At 33.9% G+C, this 19439-nt stretch overlaps 2 protein-coding genes across 2 annotated transcripts; one reads left to right on the top strand and one right to left on the bottom strand.

Annotated features, from left to right (window-relative positions):
- Positions 1 to 3474: 3474 nt before the first annotated feature.
- On the bottom strand, positions 3475 to 4768 carry LOC126714726 (BAG family molecular chaperone regulator 2-like). Its single transcript, XM_050415002.1, has 2 exons — positions 4348 to 4768; positions 3475 to 3915 (listed from the first exon to the last, which is right to left on the bottom strand). The coding sequence occupies exons 1-2, from the start codon at positions 4601 to 4603 to the stop codon at positions 3689 to 3691; spliced, it is 483 nt and encodes a 160-aa protein (XP_050270959.1). The 5' UTR covers positions 4604 to 4768; the 3' UTR covers positions 3475 to 3688.
- Positions 4769 to 14913: 10145 nt separating this feature from the next.
- On the top strand, positions 14914 to 17590 carry LOC126714725 (protein LOW PHOTOSYNTHETIC EFFICIENCY 1, chloroplastic-like). Its single transcript, XM_050415001.1, has one exon. It carries the CDS (start codon positions 15272 to 15274, stop codon positions 17429 to 17431), a length of 2160 nt encoding a protein of 719 aa, XP_050270958.1. The 5' UTR covers positions 14914 to 15271; the 3' UTR covers positions 17432 to 17590.
- The last annotated feature ends 1849 nt before the right edge of the window (positions 17591 to 19439 follow it).

The following is a 19439-nucleotide window of genomic DNA, read 5'->3' as shown; positions in this document are numbered from 1 at the left end:
TTCTTTATATAATGTTTTTTTATCATATATATCAAAGATGTAGTTGTTTAAGACTTTACACTGAATGTAAATAATCAAATCAAACTACGTAATTCTTGTGTTCCTTCTTTTTTTGATCTCGTTGCTTTCACTTTCACATCTATTATGTATTTCCTTCCATTTATTTTAACACTCTTGAAGCGCAAATATATATCATTTTCAAAGAACAATGATTAAAAGACAAAAAGCTCCCAAAGATTCATATATTTCTTATCACTCTTCGATGATTAAATGTCACACACCTATACCAGCACCATATAAACATAATCAATAACTTCTTTCTTTTTATTTAGTTATGTAATATGTTTTGTGCATGCTTCTTTAATAAGGAAATTTCCAAGGCTTCCAATTAGCCAAAATTGGGGTGACTTTGCTTCTTCATCTTTTTGTTTTGGGGTTAAGTTGTTGCACTTCATCTTTTTTTTTTTTTTTTTTTTTTTTTTTTTGCCGCATGGGCAAATAGATACAAAATTTTCATGTGGTTTGCATTCTTCCAAATGGTCGACTGAAAAAAACTTGTTAAAAAAATTTAACTGGATTGAAAGCCTTCAATCCATCCATATATAATTTCAGTTTCCAATCCAATTCAAAGAATCAAAGCTGGCATCATATACATAAATATAATGTTAACTGGATTGAAAGCCTTCAATCCATCCATATATAATTTCAGTTTCCAATCCAATTCAAAGAATCAAAGCTGGCATCATATACATAAATATAATGTTAAAGTTTAGTTATTGGACTTTGTTTTTCTTTAGCTATTTAGGCAGCCCAAGAATGGAAGCCCAAAACCATGCCCACACTAAATGCGAATAATCTTGCCCGTGGATTTCTCGCATAGAGAAATCATAGTTCCCCATAATTGTATTTCTATCTAGGCTTCATCATAAAGACCGGTCTTGCACTAGGCTTTGTTAGACTAGGCCGTTTGGATAGAACTTATTTTGCTGAAACTGAAAATTGAAAACATTAGAGTAAAATAATTTTTAAATGTATGAATAGTACCGTGAAACCCATTTTTAATGAAAAAGTTGCTGAAAAGTGAAGTTTGTGAGACCCGTGAACAGTGCACAGGTGTACTGTTCACTGCTGAAAAGTCAAAACATACGGCTGGGGAAAAAAAGAAAAAAGAAAAAGGAAAGAAACACAAACGTGAATCCGCAAACGCAAATCCAAACGGATACTAAGTATCCATTTGGATACACGTCCACGTCCACGCTTTCAACTCTAGCCCATTTTCAGCTTTTTTTTTCTTTTTGTTTCAGCCACAGTTGTTGACCAATTTTCTCGTGAATAGTGCACCCGTGCATTATTTATGGGATCTACAAACTTCACTTTTCAACAACTTTTTTATTAAAAATGGGTCCCATGGCATTATTCACACATTTAAAAATTATTTTGCTACAGCATTTTCAGTTTCAGCAAAATAAGTTCTATCCAAACAGACCCTTAAGAATGGGCTTCTTGTGAATATGTTGTTGTATGCTACGAAATTAAGTTATCTTTCAAAAAAGAGAACGAAATAGTGCTGAAATATGAAAATTGTCATTTTTCTCATTTGAGTTTATCAACATCATGGGTTCATAGCATCTCAAAATTAAAAATGTAGGGGATGTGCATGAGTTGGGTTGGAGGATCTTTTCAACCCAACCAGCTAAGGTCATGTTGAGAAATTCCCAATCCAACCCACATCTAAGCAAAATCCACCAATCCAACTCAACCCAACTCAACTCATATGAACCGAGTTATGTTAGTAGATTTTGCTTAAATGTTTTATCTCTAGTAAAAAAAAAAAAAAAGACTTTCATGAACTATTTAAGGATTTTTTTCAATAAATAGTTATAATATTCTTAAAATTATATTTTAAATTTTCAAATCCATCGTAACTGATTCCCAGAAGATCAAAATAAATTAAACTAATATATGTGTGTGTGTCTGTGGTGAGTTGAGTTGGGTCCTATGGATTGAAAAAATTATCAACCCAAATCGAACCCAAGTCAAAGCTTAAAATAAAATTCTAACCCAGCCCAATCTACCAACCCATGGAAACCACCAACCTAAATGTTACCTGTAGAAAGAAGATAAGAAGGGAGGAACATCCTCGAGCATTACGATTTTAAGTGTTTTGAAAAAGATACAATTATTGAGGATTAAGCTAAAAAATAAAAATATTGAGCATAATTCCCGAGCATTATGGATTTAAGTGTTTTGAAAAAGCTACAATTATTGAGGATTAAGCTTAAAAAGAAAAATCATCAGCAAAATTCCCGAGCATTATGAATTTAAGTCTTTTGAAAAGCTACAATTATTGAGGAGTTAGCTTAAAAAGAAAAAAAAAAAGGTTGAGCATAAAGCTTGTTTGAGTGTCTAGGAATAATTTGGCCTCTTTGCTCTTCGAGTGGGAGTGGGATGTGCAATTCATGTCATTGGGAAAGTGGTAACCAAATTATTTTTGAATTCTTGGGCTCTACGTACAATCCTTTCCAAACAATTTTTTTAATAAGAAGTATCATTGTCTAGCTAGAAATCATTTTTCTGGCCACTGAGAAGACATAATCTTTTGAAGCTAATTCCCTACACATAATACTATAATAGAATGCATTACAACAAAGGGGATGGAATACTTGTCATGGGACCCCGGTTGTCCCAAATTTTCAGAGCCTAGCTAGAATCTTTAGGGTATTTTCTTGGCATGAATTTATAAATGAAATCTTTATGTAGGCAATTGATGGAACTCACTTCAATTTTGCTCAAGCAATCTATACTGTGGAACCCATAAAATGACAGCTTTTAATAATAAAAATTAGGGTAAATTGCAAACTACATTTTTAAAGTTTGAAACTTTGGAGATGTTTGGATTTTACACTTTGAAATTTCAGAATTTGGATTTTATCCTCAAAATTTTGAGAGTTTTTGGATTTTACACTCAGAAGTTTCAGAATTTGAATTTTACTCCTTGAAGTCCTATTGCATTTGTATTAGCAGCCCCTCCATCTATATTTTTCGTTAAGTGTTACATAAACTTGTTACGCATGTTTAGTTTATCTAATAAAATGATGTCACATCATTTTTGTAGCCTAAAAAAATTAAATAATTAAAAATGGCATGGCATTATAAAAATGACATGACATCATTTTATTGGATGAACTAAACACACGTGGCAAGTTTGGGTGACACTTAATGGAAAATATGGATAGAGGAGTTACTAATAGAAAAAAATAGAACTTTAGGAGATAAAATCCAAATTCTGAAATTTGTAAGTATAAAATTCAAACACTGCCAAACTTTAAGGGTATAATTTGAACTTTAGCCTAAAAATTAAATAAACTTTGGTATTACTTTCACTTTACGTGACATAATTTTATGTGCATAGGCGTGCACGCTTGGTTAGTATATAAATAAGGATAAAGAGAACATTATAATTTGTAGGCCACAAAGAAAATTAAACATTTCTATTAACATATAGTAAAGTATTTGCAATTTGACACAGGACGTGCATCAGCTTACATATTTTAAAACTGCCCAAACCGACACAAAAATAATACAATAACTCCCTAGTCTAGTCTAGTGAAGAAGGATAACCCATCACCAAGTTTTAACATTTTTGGTGGTTAGTAATAATTAACAAGAAGTTTATAATTAATTAGTGTCATACACTAATAGTACAACAAGGAGTCCCAATGGGTTTTGTTCCAGCCAAGCCATAGAGTTTTCTCTCCTTGGTGGCTGGATCTTCTAGCAATAGCACCTTGTCCTTGTCTCTAACACCAACCATGTGTAAATATTCATCATCCTCTCTCTCTTTCCCTTTGAACAATACCCTTTGCTCTCTTGGCTCCAAACTAGTTACCAATGACAATATCATCTTCAATTCTCCTGAAAGCAAAAATTAAAGAAGAAATTCAATCAATCATCATCACAATAGAAGATTTGCAGTGGTAATACAAATTTTGACCCATAACCATTGGCCAATTTGGATTAAGGGAGTAAAGTAGAGTTAATTGAAAATTAGACTAATTCTTGACCAATTTTACTCTACTCTACTCTACTCTATTCCTAATTTCTGACAAACTCTACTTTACTCCCTTTACTCCCCCTTCCTCCCCCCTCAATCCAAACCGGCTCCAAATAAAAATGTATGGTATCTCCAATAAAAGTAGTATCAGTGATGAAGTCGTGTGAAATTAATATTGTACTAATCACAATTTTCTTTGTATTTCTAGTCTAATAGTTGTTGTTTTAAATTTAAACCCTTTAACCAATGTAATATAAATGAGTGGCAGTGTAGTAACATTCGAAAAGACTTACCAAAAGTAGAAGTGGCTTCAATAGAAATGTCATGCCATTTAGAGACAGTTGAGACTCTAATTGTGATCATCCCCTCTCCCTCACTACTTCCACCATTGTCTCTCTTTTGAACAAGCATGCCACCAGGTCGAAGTTCCCATTTGATTTCAGTACTAATGCCTCCACACACTTTCTCAGCTCCTCCTTTAATGCTATTCCCACCATTATTCAGCTTAGAACTGCTTCTGCTAAACCTCTTTGACCTCAACTTGATCATTGTTCTTCTCTATTTCTCTTTCTCTTTCTTTTTCTCTCTTTTAGCTTTCTCCCTCTCTCAAAACTCAAAAGTCAGTGATGGAGGAAAAGAAGTGCTGGGGTTAGCTAGTTATATAATAGTAGAGAGAGAGAGTCTGCATTTGGACTAAAGGAAACAAAGAATGAATAAAATAGAAGCCGCCATTGAGTATTGCCAAAAGATTAAAAAAAAGAAAAAGAAGAAGCTATGCATGTTAGTAAATTAAATGGGACAATGAGAATGTGACACATACATGGTGAAGAATATGGGCATGGGGTTTGTAATGCTAATATTATGGGCAGATACAGCACATGGGAGGGTGGTGACTGGTGCTTCAAGACACGCTTGCTTGATTAGCGGGCCAAACGTAATCAAGTTTATTGGTCTGTTGGTCTTTTAATAAAATTTGGGTTTATTCATTTTCATTTTTTTTTTTTTAATGCTTCTGATTGTGTGTCTATGAGCTTCGATCTTCGTTTAAAAACCGTTAATATATAACGGCTTGTTTGGGGAAACCAAAAAGTAGAACCACCAAGTTTTTTTGGCACTGCTGTATTGTCCCCTACTTTTGTGAACATCTTTTTCTTTTTCCTCATTAAAAAAAAAAAAAAAAAGGCTTCATTTCTCTCTTTTGTATACTAGTTAATGAAGAAGGTTTCCTTTTGGGAATTATATAGGTAGCTTTGAATTTGATGCAAGTATTCATCAATTAAGAGGTGAACTCTTAAGGATTTCTAATCCCATTTCATTAAAAAAGAAAAAAAAATAATCCTGATTTGAGTGTTACGTTTTATATGATTAATCAGTTTACCAATTAAAAAATGTTAAAAAAAAATATAGAACGTAACGTATTGAAATTTGTGAAGTATAAGGTGAAATTCTAAAAATAGAACAATTGGCAGAGAGAGAAGATTTTGGGGGGTGGGGAGGAGGGAGGGGGCATGGCCCCCCTAACTTTTGAAATCATCCTCACCCTCGTTTACCTTTCATATAAAAAAAATGAAAGTATATCTAAAATTTAGTTAATGACATAATCCACCTAATTTTTTTTTTAAGGAATTATATTGTATTAATATATACTAACCTCATCACACGCACTCCACATATGCAATAAGATTCTTTTTTTGTTTTGAGTTTAGTGTAGTAATTTTTAATTTTCAATTTGTCCATTATTAGTGAGGTTACATGGGAAGAGATTTTTAAGAAGCTAAAATTTAGGATTTTGAAAAAAAGTAAACTGTTGGATTTAGTGTGTGCTAATTTTTAGAGAAAAAATGTATTAAACTTGTGTGAGATATATTTAAATAGTGAGTGTATGCTAATTTTTAGGGGAAAAAAAAATTCTTTGGTAGTTTTTTGTTTTTGAATTTTGTTGAATTATAATTTTAACCCTACTTTTTATTTTTTAGGAATAATGATTATCTAATTAGATTAGAGGTGTTTTTGAAATTTTTTGAAATTATAATTAACTTTCTAAATCCACATAATATATAGAGATGAATACTATATCTCCTACCCTCTCCTCGTGTTATAGTTATTCCATACCCATCTCATTAATATAAATTAGTTATATATGATTTTTTCTCTTATTACACTTATGCCGTACTTAGCTTAGTAAACCAAAATATCTTTAAGGTATATGTTTTAATTGTTCTTAGATTGTATGTAGCTCATTAAATTAAAGTGTGGGGACCCGAGGATCGGGGAAGACTAAAAATGCTATGACCATTATTCGTTCATTAGGTGAAAGCACCTTAAATCTAAGGAGTGTGTTTGCCCGCGAAGAATGTGGGAAGGGACTAAATATCTCTTGGAAGCCCGAGTGGAGATAATGGCATTCAAGGAGAAAGTCAAGGTATTTGAAAGAAGTTTCCTATGAAGGCCTACCTACTACCTCCGCATTAAATGACTGCCAACAGCTTTATCAATTGTATTGATGAGAAAATGACATCCGAACAATGGATTTACAACTAAGCAGCCCCCTTCTACCACTTTCAACAGGAGTTTAATGGGACAAGTGTCTTCAGGAGAACCTAGAAGGAGGCAAATGGAGGGCTAGGATGCAAGAAGTATAAGAGTATATAAAGGAAGAGAACTTCCAGATGAAGGGACCAGAAAAAGAAGAAAGAAAAAGGATTAGAACAAGAACAGTAGAAAAAAAATGAGAGAAAGGAGTGTGCATATCCTTGTGTAAGAATTTGTGCTGGCCTAAGGAAAACATTAATACTACTTGATTTTCACTTCTAACTCATTCCTTCTTACTCGAATCTTCAGACTTGAACCCAAACTTGTTTTTCTCACTCTCTTTATAAATTCTATCTGTTTGGGCCCCAAACTTTTGAGTCCCTACAAAAGTTTATGCTCCAAAAGCAAAAACCTTGTTTATTTTCAAAAGGATTTTTTTTTTTTTTAAATTGCATTTGAAAAATTAGACATATGGACACTATATTTTTATTATTTTATTTTTAGAAGAAAGAAAATTTGTGAATTATGTGGTTAGAAGTTAAGATCCTTATCGTATTTGTCATCTATAGAAAATAAGGTTTCTCTTTAATTTTTTTTTTATTATATTGAATTGTATTGATTTAAGCATGTAATGTGATATTTTTATTTAAAATTGATTAATTTTTATATGTTTTAACTATTAGTATACTCTAATAGTGTAATCTTTAATTATTTAAAAAATCTCGATTTATAATTTTAAAGAATATTAGTTTTAATTAATATTATTTTAAAAACAGTTCATAGAATACAAATTGGTTAAATGAAAAAAAAAATGTTTTGACCAATGTAAAAACTAATCCAATAGGACTGTATAGTACACCAGCCAAGGCATGGGAGAGTATCGATGTGGTTGAATCTGAACCTTACACGTGCAGTGGCTGTGAGCAATGGAGAGGAAACATTGGCTACAAGATATTATCCTTAGCTCATGCTAATGGCATGACTGCCTTGAGAAGGAAGTAAGATATGCATCTGACATGGGTACTCAAGCACTCACAAAAAGGGAGATAGTGACCTCCTAAGGTCAGGTACTATAGAAACACCCCTCATTGGCTAAGTGCATGTTGGACCACTTCAGGGACACGTGTATCATCTTCAGCACCTCTGATGTCCCTCTCATTGCTCAAGAGTTATTTCCCATACAGTGACAAAGTCACCTACCCTCATGCCACAGTGCCGATGCTGGCGTTCTATCTCCTCCAGCCACCAAATAGTATCTTTGTTGTAGTAAGGTTCAAAATAAGAAAATGATGACTTGACACCTATTTTTGTACTCAGCCATATTCCTTAGACTATAAGAGGAACATGCAGCTAGACTATTAGGGCAAGAATTGAAGTAGATCTTTTGAGAAAAGAGTAGAAATTTGATAAGGAAGTAAGGTCGAAAACAAGGTCTCTCTTTTGAGGAAGAACATCCTTATTGTACAAGAGATACCCCTTTTTCACTACAATACGAAAGTTGAACAGAGAAGGTGTGATTTTCTCTTGCTCAAACTGTGGTTTTTCATCATTTTCTTAGGGTTTTCCATGTATATCCTTTATCCACTTTACATTCTTGCAATCACTTTCTTTTTCTCTAGACATTATGATGTCAAAGCTTGCATTTTTGTCACTCATGAGCTTTTTCATCGAGATGTACTATTAGATAGCTTATCTACTCTCTCATATAAGTTCAAATCTAACTTGCACGTACAAAAACGAATACAAATATTTTAGTTGTATATAAGAAAATAACATAAATTAAATTATGTTGTAGGTCATTCTTTGGATTTTTAAATTTCTTTTTTCATATATTTTACTTCATCCCTATGGAAAAACTTCATGGCTCCAGCGATGATTAGAACAAAGGATTTCTATGCTGTATGTAACTATTTAAGTGCCTAAGTCATTGAATGCACCAAGAAAATATATCAAAAATCTCAAATGCTGCTAATCTAAATGCCAAAGGAAAAATTTCACTCTTCCATCCTGGATTTTCAACCATGTAGAAGGAGATGGTCCAGGCTCTGCTTGCTTTGTGTAATTGTTTCTTCTTTTGTTTCAATATATTATCCGTAATTAATTATAAAATAAAATAAAATGCAATAGAAAAGAAATTAGAATTAGATTTTCTTATATCCATAAACCCATATTCTAATTCTTGACTTTCTTCTTCTGCTTAATCTTTTAATTCCCCAAGAGAGAAATGTTGGTTCAGAAAAATTACTTTGGATGTCCACCTCAAACTGATCATAGGGATGTTTGATGTTTCATCTTAAAAAAAGTTCTCATCTTATAACTTAACTGGCATCTTTGATGTTTCCAATGAACACATCTATAGTTCAAATCTTTTCAGCCTCAATTATCGATGTGATAGAGATGTCTCATATCACATCTTTCACCTAGGACTTAAAGAACCCCCTTATCATAGGTAGCTAAAATATTATGCATCTTTCACCTTGGAGTTAAAGAAAACCCTGATCATAGATAGCTAAAATATTATGCAGACTGGTCCTAAAACAACACTTTCTCCTGGATCCAGAAGGCCATAGCTCTTAAATGTCCCATGGAATATATGTTACATTAAACAAAGAACCAAAGCTATTTTGTCTTTTTTGTGTCTTGACTCTTAAACTTGTGATTTTGGCTTATAAATAATGTTAGGTAACTAGTTTGGCGGGACTTGAGATTTCTTTTTGGGTTTACCATTTGTAGGGTGGTTGGCTATTCTTTAGGGTATCAACCCATGTGAGAGAGACTCTTAGAAAAATACACATAACAGTCACTCTCAACCGTGTCTTATCTCCCTCAACATTGAAAGGTTCTCCAATCAATTTTATACAATTTTTTTTTTAAAGACAAATTATCATCCGAGATTTAGGGATAAGTAACCAATTTAACAATGAAAGATTCTCTAAACACACACCTAATTAACTAGCTCTCCTTGCCTAATTGCATGACAACTACTAATTAATTGACTACAAGAAATGTACAATACATACATATATAAGGTGACTTATATAATAAAATTTGCAGGTTCCACCAATTAGAGACCTTATTAGCACTTGTAAAAGAAGAAAGATAAAGAGGAATTGAAGGAAAAGGCATGAAATTTATATAAGGTGTTAGGGCTGAGGACACCCCACATGTTCTGGTAATGGCTGCTAGTGCAAGAGATAACGCTAGCTCACAGTTTTTCTGAAAACCAGCACCTTGGTAAGCAAAAAGTACGTGCCATGGGCCCTATATGTTCAGGGGACACATTTCTCATATTGTGGCATGTATCCTATTTTAGGCAAAGGCACTGTTATAATTGAAGAATTTTTAGCATATATATAACCTGCCTCAACTAAGTTTTTTTTTTTTTTTTTTTTTAAATGATATTGAACGGACATGGATGGCCACATGGAAATTCAATTCAAGTATTTCAGCTTGGACAAAGTTTGACTCCAAAGTCCAAACATGTTTGGAGTTAATGATTACAACATTCATTGATAAAATTAACATGAATGATTATATATTTTGAAAATCTAACCGTTGGATTGCATGTTTTTTATGTTCTTAATACGCATGTCAAATTTCGTGTCAATCGGATATTATTTACTATTCGATTTATGCATAATCTTATATTCCCAAAAAAAAAAAAAACTAGAAATTTAAACATTTGTTGATAATATATTTATCAAATTTTGATTTTCTAGGATTTTGTAAGTATGAAGAATATGAAAAGAAAATATAATTTAATTGTGAATTTGTCAAAATTTACATCCAATAAAAAGATATTGAATGATGATGTACTTGTAGCCATTAGCTCTAAACATATTTGGAGCCAAACTTTATTCTTTCGGTTTCTATTAGACAACCCACATTCTATGATCTCACATGATCATTGGGATTGAAACTTAAAACCATGTGTTTTGTATTTTACTTCAGGTGGCTAGTTAAAAAATATTTACAGTCCCAAAGAAAATGTATTTAATAAATTACCCTTTCTTGAAACACTTAGAGATATGATATCTAGGAAGGCATGCTCACACATATTACAAATTACAAAGGGAAAATGCAGTGGAAGATTGATTCCTTCACGCACCCCACAAGATTTGCTTCTTGTTGGCATGCTAATCAGAAGATATAGCCAGAGATTTTATGCGCATCAAGGCTATCTCAATTATAAAGTATCATGCATGGGTTCTACTAGAATATTGTGCAGAACCAGTATCACTACCTATACCTTATTATTCTTGTTCTTATGATAACAGTATAAGATGAGCCACAATTGGATTTTATGCCTGCTTATATTTATGATATCCGAAGCATATCAAAATCCAAATAATATCATATTCATAATCATCGTGCTCATTAATATTTAATATTCTTCTTTTTCCATTGTGATTATTGGTGAATCTTCTAACCTTTAACTCCTTAGTCCTGTCATAATTACAAATAGCATCACATTCATAATTACAAAGCTTTGGACCTATATACAATAAAAAGAAAGACTCGAGGCTTGATTTCCTAGTCACAGAAAATTATAAAGGAAAAAGTTTGATCTATGTCCCATAGACTAGGATCAGGGGCTAACTTACTGAGTTGGAAGGTATTAAACTCCCATCCCGCACAACTTAAGTTGATCTCCTAGGATATACTGGCCGATATAAATAAATCCACATACTTTGAACCACACAAGGAAAAACAACCCATGAAAGCATCGAAAGGAAATATGAAAAAAACAAAATTTAGTTACAAAATTGATTTTAGTTTTAAGCTATAACCTTACTCAATATCTTTTTATTGAAGGTGAATTTTGACAAATCTACCATTGAATTACATCTTCTCCTTATATCCTCCATGCTTGCAAAATTTTGAGAAAATTAAAGATCAATAGCTATGTCATCAATAAATTGTTTAAATTGCAAATTTTTGTAGTTTAAAATTATGTATAAAATATTAGCTTATAGATCATATATTAAATAATATTTGATTGACACAAAATTTGGCATTTGTATTAAGAGAGTAAAGAACATGCAATTCAACGGTTAGATTTTCAAAATATATAGTAATGTTTATTTTATTAAGTAAAGTTGTAGTCTAAAACTACAACTAATTTTATAGCTAAACTTTATCCATATGAAAAACTCCATAGTTTGCATAATACACAGTATAATAATTATGGAAAGTAGACAAGGTTAGCAATGAACATGTTATAGACACAAAAAATAATAATAATGCATGGAAAAAACCTAGATGCAATTCTATATGACATATGGAATATGCATGATTGTTGATGATCATTTTTGGAAGCCCAATAGAAAAAAGAAGCCCAGTAACATGGGCAGAAAAGAGTTAGTAAGTGGATAGAAAAACCATTAAACCCAAATGGCAAGAATAATAGATTACAAGCCCATAAAATAAGCAAATAGACCTTGAGGAAGTAGACGGGCCTAAAGGATCCAGGAAAGAGAGAAGAAGTAAACTCATGGGCAGTATGTGATGTAGAAAAGTGAGAATGAGCCACAGCAGGCCCGAAGTAATAAAAGTAAAGAAAGTAAGGGGTTAATGGAAAATCCATAAATCCCAAGGATGAAGGATAAGGTAATTGGGTCAGGGAAGTCCAAAGAAGTTAGTAAAGCCCATAGGAATGCAGAGCTAGAAAAAGGGCCAAGGATGCCCAACGTAACCAAAAAGGCTCAAATGACTATACTGAATCATTGAGGGAAGAATAAGCAACAAGCCCAAAGAGACCTAGCAAGCTTAGGTCAAATAACACCACGGCAGGAATGGCAGAGCAGTACGGCAGGATACACAAAGACTGCAGAAAAGAACAAGGGAGTAGACTGAAGGAAGAAAAGCCCATGGCCAAGCAAAAGCCCAACCCCGAAAGGAGCAGGCTTTAAAGAATGAGAAGCCAAAAAATGGTTCACGCCATAAGAAGCCAAGGATGAGTGGCAAGATGTGTAGACAAGTCTCCAGACCACAGCGGACGCGTGAGCAGTAGGTAGATTTCAGATATACAGGGAAGTGAAGCACGCACAAAGCCCAGACATCATTAGCCCGTACTCAGCCAATACAGGAAGTGGTGAGGTCATGAGTCAGAGGTAAGAGGGCATGGTCTGACGGTGGGGAGAGGGGAAAACCTATTATGGGGTTCCTGCTCTGGCTCTTTTGGGGGATACGTCCTGTTGGGATGACATACCACCCAAAGGAAGCAATGATGAGCTGGGACCACTAGATGCATGCCATGAGGGATAGAAAAAGAGAGAGAACACTCACACTGTAGCACAGCAGGTAAATAAACAAAATAACCTTCTTTGTTTAGTATCACAACCAGTACATGTAAGTGGTAGTGGTTGGCAAACTAATAAGTGGTCGGCAAGAACAACAAAACCAGACAAAGGTTGTTCAAGGCTAAAATAGTAAAATCCAGTCACAACAGGCACTATAAAAAGGGGCTTTGCCGTGCACTGTAATAACAACCTCTAAGAGAGTATCACCAAAAAAAAAAAAAAAAACACACTAGGAAGGATAGAGAATAGAAAGCATAGAATGGCAAGAATGCACCAATAAGTTGATCTCCTCTCTCCCTCTAAAGCCCTGCTCTCTATCAAAAAGACAGGGGATCCCCATTAAATATAAACCATTTAGGCCCATTCTTTCAAAGTAATTAATTTCTTTCCCCTAGGAGATTAATCGCATTAAGGAAGTGGTTTACCTTCTTGGCTTTAGCTCCGCGACCTTATTTGGCATGGCAGACCGAGTTTTCCCTATTTAATTCAATAAATCCATTATTATTATTCCTCATTTATTTCTCTACTTTCAGCCCACGAGTTGCCGCTTGTCGCTCCCTTTTATTCATTTTGTCTATTATTTCTTGTATTATCCTTTTCATGTCTGCCTGCCGTAACTTACTCACAGCAACTTTGCCTGCCATGGGCCTGTGATCAAAGCCTGGCAAACGAGATATAATTTGTGCACAAGCTGAACCAAAGTAAGCTGCAGTTGGACCAATCTCGACTCCCTTACTCAGAACATTTGGACCTAATACCGTAAGAAGCAGCCCAGCCCAACATTGTAAAAAAGGCCCACTACAATGATGAACAAATCCAATTTAGATCTACATGGCAAGTGTATGATTTTTTTTTTTTTTTTTTTTTTTTGAGAAACCAAGTGTATGATTTAATTAATCGCATCATGTTTTGGCAATTAATGACATGGATTGTTCAGGGTAGTGGCTTTCTCCATCATAGTAGCTTGGCTTCAAATTTTTATTCAATCATGTTTTGGCTATTATCTTGTAATGTTTGGGATAGGATCCTGAGATCTTTGCAAGGCTATGTTTCTATATGGGAAATTTACAGACTACATTTCTCCCCTTAGTTGAGATATTGCATCACCATCCCAAGTTGCTATGTATGCAATCTCAACTGAACTCATTCTTGTCCAGATGATATGTCATAATTTCATCCATCTGGTTTTTGTCTAGAATTAAAGCTTGAAATTTATTCATATACAATTAAATTTATAACTCGCAATTTGGGTTGGCTTCGCGGTAGTAGTACTAGGATGAAAGCTCTGTGGTTTCAATCTCTTTGATCACACATATAAACAGTAATAAAGCAACTTAGATTTCTCATGAAAACACTAGAATGGAGGCTAAATTTTCTTCACTGAATGGCTCCAACTATGTGCCTCTCATACTCTAAAAAATGTGCTTAATTAAGAAGTGTTTAAATAGGTGTTTGATTAGGGTTGAAACACAGCTGAAAACATAGTTCAAATCTAAACAAATAATCTGTTTCCCGCAATCTCACTTGAGCGGGAACTTGCTTGAATTGGGTTATTGAGTCTCTTGAGCAAGGCTGTTTATCCTTGCTTGAGTGAACTCTTTTAGCAACAATTCTTCAGACTTTCTTTTTACACACTTTAACCCATTTTACATCAATATAAAATACCTCAAGAATTCAGTTTGATTATAAGCAAATGTCATGAAAGAAGCCAACAATAAAAAAAAACCTAACACAAATAAGTGAAGATATCAACCAAATACTTCATTTTATCATCTCACTTTTATCACCTTACCCAACACGTTCAAGGGCCCAATGATTAAAAAAGAAAAGCCCCCCCTTCCTAATTTCTTGTCAAGTCTTTGGAGCCCATGATAGACTTATTTTGGGAATGCCAATTCGCAGTTTAGGCCCAATGAAAGTCAAAACCGTTAACCTTAAGTCCAATTTGGCACTACGACGTCGTCTAATCTTTTGGCTTTACAACCTTAAAAAATGATCTCGTTGGCAGAATCAGTTTAACTGATTTTTTAGCTGACCGCTCATTCTTGTTGCAAATGAATGAATGGCTGTGAGAAAACCACAGCGCCAGTGAGAATACAATAGAGAATACTCACTACCCACCTCAGAGATCCACTCAATTTTGACAAAGCAAAACCCAATTTTGCTACTTTCTTTCGTGCTCTTCAACCTTTAAGGTAAGAACCCATCAACCCCATCTTCATTAAAGTTTGTTATCTCTGAACGAAGCATGTTTCTACTTTTTGTAAGCTAGAAAGTTTACAAGAAACAAAGTTTTGTCATGAGAGGAAATGCTATGCCTTGTTAATTTTTAGTAGGATTTTCAGTTCTGGGTTTTAGTCTTGACTGATAACTTGTATAGAAAATGCAATTTTTAACTACTTTGCCATTGAAGGGTGACTTTTGGGTGGTATCTCAATTGGGTTTTGAACTTGGTTCTTGTAGAACTGAAACTAGAAGGAGAAGGAAAAAGTTAAGGGGTCTTGATGTTCATGTTTGTCATAGTAGAAGTGCTGGTCTCTTTTTACTTTCAAATAATTCAAGAGTTGTTCAGCGTGGAGGTCGCTGTGGGAGCTCCAAATTTGATTTGGGATTTGGGTACTCTAAGCTTAAAGTTGCTCTCTTTTGTATGCCAATGACAAGCTCTTTTGGTGCCTTGGTTGCATTGGCATGTGCATTGGAGCAACAAGCAATAGGAAATGAATTTTTAATAGAAGGATTGGATTTGGCTAATGGGGTGTCGGGGGAAATTGAGAGAAAGGATGGTGATCATAATAAATTAGGTGAAGTAAATGATGGGGATAATAAAAGAGAAGATGATGATGCTGAAAGTGGGGAAGGAGATGGGGAAGAGAAGAGTACAAAAGTTGATGTTCGTTCACTAGCACAGAGCTTATGGTTTGCAAGAACTGTAGATGATGTGGAGGAGGTTCTTAAGGACATGGGTGACTTGCCCTCTCAAGTATACTCATCCATGATTAGAGGTTTTGGTAGAGACAAGAGAATGAGTTCTGCGATTGCTGTTGTTGAGTGGCTGAAGAAAAAGAAGCATGAAACTAATGGTTTGATTGGTCCAAATCTTTTCATATATAATAGTCTGTTGGGTGCAGTAAAACAATCTGAAGAATATGGAGAAATGGAGAAAGTCTTGGATGATATGACTCAGGAAGGGGTCTTACCTAATGTTGTAACCTACAACACTTTTATGGCAATTTACTTGGACCAAGGTCGAACTACTGAGGCTCTTAATATTCTTGAAGAGATACAGAAGAAGGGCTGGAGGCCTTCTCCAGTTTCCTATTCTACAGCATTGTTGACTTATCGAAGAATGGAAGATGGGAATGGAGCTTTAAGGTTCTTTATTGAGTTCAGGGAAAACTATCATCAAGGTGACATAAGGAAAGATGCTAATGAAGATTGGGAAAATGAATTTGTTAAGCTTGAGAATTTAACACTACGTGTTTGCTACCAAGTGATGCGGCGGTGGCTTGTGAATGGTAATAATTTGAGCACAAATGTGTTGAAACTTCTCAATGACATGGATAATGCTGGCCTTCCACTTGGTCGAGCAGAACAAGAGCGGCTTTTGTGGGCTTGTACCCGTGAAGAGCATTACATTGTGGCAAAGGAACTGTATACTAAAATTAGAGAAAGGCACTCTCAAATTAGCTTATCAGTCTGTAACCATGTCATTTGGCTGATGGGGAAGGCTAAGAAGTGGTGGGCAGCTTTGGAGATATATGAGGATTTATTGGACAAGGGGCCAAGACCAAATAACATGTCACAGGAGCTGATAATTTCTCACTTTAATGTTCTTCTCACTGCAGCTAAGAAAAGGGGAATTTGGAGATGGGGTGTTAGGTTGCTTAACAAGATGGAAGAAAAAGGCCTTAAACCTGGAAGTAGGGAATGGAATGCAGTTCTTATTGCCTGTTCCAAGGCTTCAGAAACTTCTGCTGCGGTGGAAATATTTAAGAGGATGGTTGAACAAGGTGAAAAACCTACAATAATCTCCTATGGAGCCTTGCTTAGTGCACTGGAGAAGAATAAATTATATGATGAGGCTCGCCGGGTTTGGGACCATATGATCAGGGTAGGTCTTGAACCAAACTTGTATGCCTACACAATTATGGCTTCAGTTCTCACTGGACAAGGAAAGTTAAACTTGGTTGATGCCATCATTAAGGAAATGGTTTCAACAGGTAATGAGCCAACAGTTGTGACATACAATGCAATAATTAGTGCTTGTGCACGCAACGGAATGAGTGGTGCAGCATATGAATGGTTTCATCGCATGAAATTTCAGAGCATCACCCCAAATGAGATTACTTATGAAATGCTGATTGAGGCTCTTGCAAAGGATGGTAAACCAAGGCTTGCGTACGAGTTATATCTGAGGGCTCAGAATGAAGGCCTTAACCTCTCTTCAAAGGCTTATGATGCAGTTCTGCAATCCTCTCAGGTTTATGAAGCAAATGTTGATACAAGAGTTTTAGGGCCTCGGCCTCCGGATAAAACCAAATGACCACAAATTACAAAAACTTTGACAGAATCTTGTAACTTGGCAGATGTTCCCAGCAGAAGTAAACTATTTGACACAAAGGAAATTTACATTTCACAAACAGAAGGAAACCCATAAGTGATTTGTTAATAAAAACTCCATATGATAAGCTTTCTTTTTTTATATTCCATATTGTTGTGCATATGGCCATGTAACCAACCTCTTTCAGGTGCAGCTCCTATATGTAACAAACGTAATCTTCTATCTTATGCAAAATTCGTTAACACGAGTATTTAGTACTAATTAAGCATACTCAGATATGGAAAGTAATAGCGTGTCAGGCTATCAATAAATTATTCAATCTTTTTGTCTATGAGAGAACATTGGAATAAGATCCAATACCATGTTCAATTTCAAAACCAATGTCACAAACGACTGAACAAGAGGTCAACTAAGATTGGGGGAAAAAAAAAAAACTCAATCAATGTTTGGGACACAAATCTTTTTCATAAGTGATTTGTCATTTGTTGAGGTGTCAAAATATGAGTGGTGCCACATCATTTTTATAAGACCCCATCATTAACATTAGTTATATTGTGTACCAAACATAACAACCATCTCAATCCTTATAAAAATAAATAAATAAATCTCAACGCTAGGCGTATGCATGTCTAATGTACTGATTAAATAAGTTATATAATTTTTTTAAAATATTCACTAATATTATTGAATTAAGTATTAAAATACGCAATAGAAAATTTTACTTTAAGTTGCATGACAGAAGCATATTGTGTAAAACCAAGTTCTTATTATAAAAAAATGGTAAATGATTTTTTTTTTTTTTGCTAAACTGGTAAATGATTAAAATAATCTTAAATTAATAATGAAACTTTATAATTATCTTGATGTAAGTGTAGTACTTTAGAATTAAACTTTTTTAAGAGTTTTACCTAAAGCAAATTATCTTGATAATTAGTGAATCAAACCATGTGACTCATTGTTCCATATGTAGCACTTACATTGAGTCACATGGTGTAAACACGACATGACTCAATGCCTAAGAAGCATCCTATATTGTCTAAATCCTTCGGGCATTGATTTCTCAGTAGGTAGGTGCTGCTAGGGTCACAACTATTGGTGATCTCCCTATTATTTTACTTTTTCTTTCTTCTTTTTTTCCTGAAAATCCCTACCATTTATTACTTAAAAGATATTTTTAAATAAATAATAAAACTATTTTTTTTTTTTTAAATTTTGATAACACAATTTGTAAGGGGAGTATTATTTTAAACTTTTTAGAATTTTAGAAATAGAGTTTCATTTAAGAGTAAACCATCTTAATAATTTCAATTAATCTATGTATATCAAAAAGTTAAAGCGTAGCATTTAATATTATTGCGCTCTAATTGAGTCATATCATCAACCTATTTTTAATATTTTCTCTCTCGTTTTTTATTATTTTTCTCCTTATTAATTTGCCACTTTACAATTACACCTTCTCCAATATTTACTTACTTTCACTTTTTTATCTCTCCATTACGCTACCTTAACCTTACAATTTCTCCATCCCTTCATCTTCCTTTTATTTTGACTTTTATTCTCCCCTTTTTTTTACTATAAAAATTTGTTATTTTCTCTTCAATTCAATTCATATTTTGCTCACACAAAAAGGTGAATACTCTCTCTCTTAATAATTTCAATTAATCTATGTATATCAAAAAGTTAAAGCGTAGCATTTAATATTATTGCGCTCTAATTGAGCCATATCATCAACCTATTTTTAATATTTTCTCTCTCGTTTTTTATTATTTTTCTCCTTATTAATTTGCCACTTTACAATTACACCTTCTCCAATATTTACTTACTTTCACTTTTTTATCTCTCCATTACGCTACCTTAACCTTACAATTTCTTCATCCCTTCATCTTCCTTTTATTTTGACTTTTATTCTCCCCTTTTTTTTACTATAAAAATTTGTTATTTTCTCTTCAATTCAATTCATATTTTGCTCACACAAAAAGGTGAATACTCT

Source organism: Quercus robur, chromosome 2, assembly GCF_932294415.1.
Source record: "Quercus robur chromosome 2, dhQueRobu3.1, whole genome shotgun sequence".
Taxonomy (NCBI): Eukaryota; Viridiplantae; Streptophyta; class Magnoliopsida; order Fagales; family Fagaceae; genus Quercus; species Quercus robur.
Note: the sequence above shows the minus strand (reverse complement) of the source record. Positions and strands in the feature narration are given on the sequence as shown.

What these genes read in the sequence shown, in the direction of transcription:
- LOC126714726 (XM_050415002.1), bottom strand. Translation starts at nt 4,603, where the DNA reads ATGATCAAGTTGAGGTCAAAGAGGTTTAGCAGAAGCAGTTCTAAGCTG. An exon ending in TGAAGCCACTTCTACTTTTG is followed by an intron (nt 3,916 to 4,347) that starts GTAAGTCTTTTC and finishes TTTTGCTTTCAG; the next exon opens with GAGAATTGAAGATGATATTG.
- LOC126714725 (XM_050415001.1), top strand. Translation starts at nt 15,272, where the DNA reads ATGCAATTTTTAACTACTTTGCCATTGAAGGGTGACTTTTGGGTGGTA.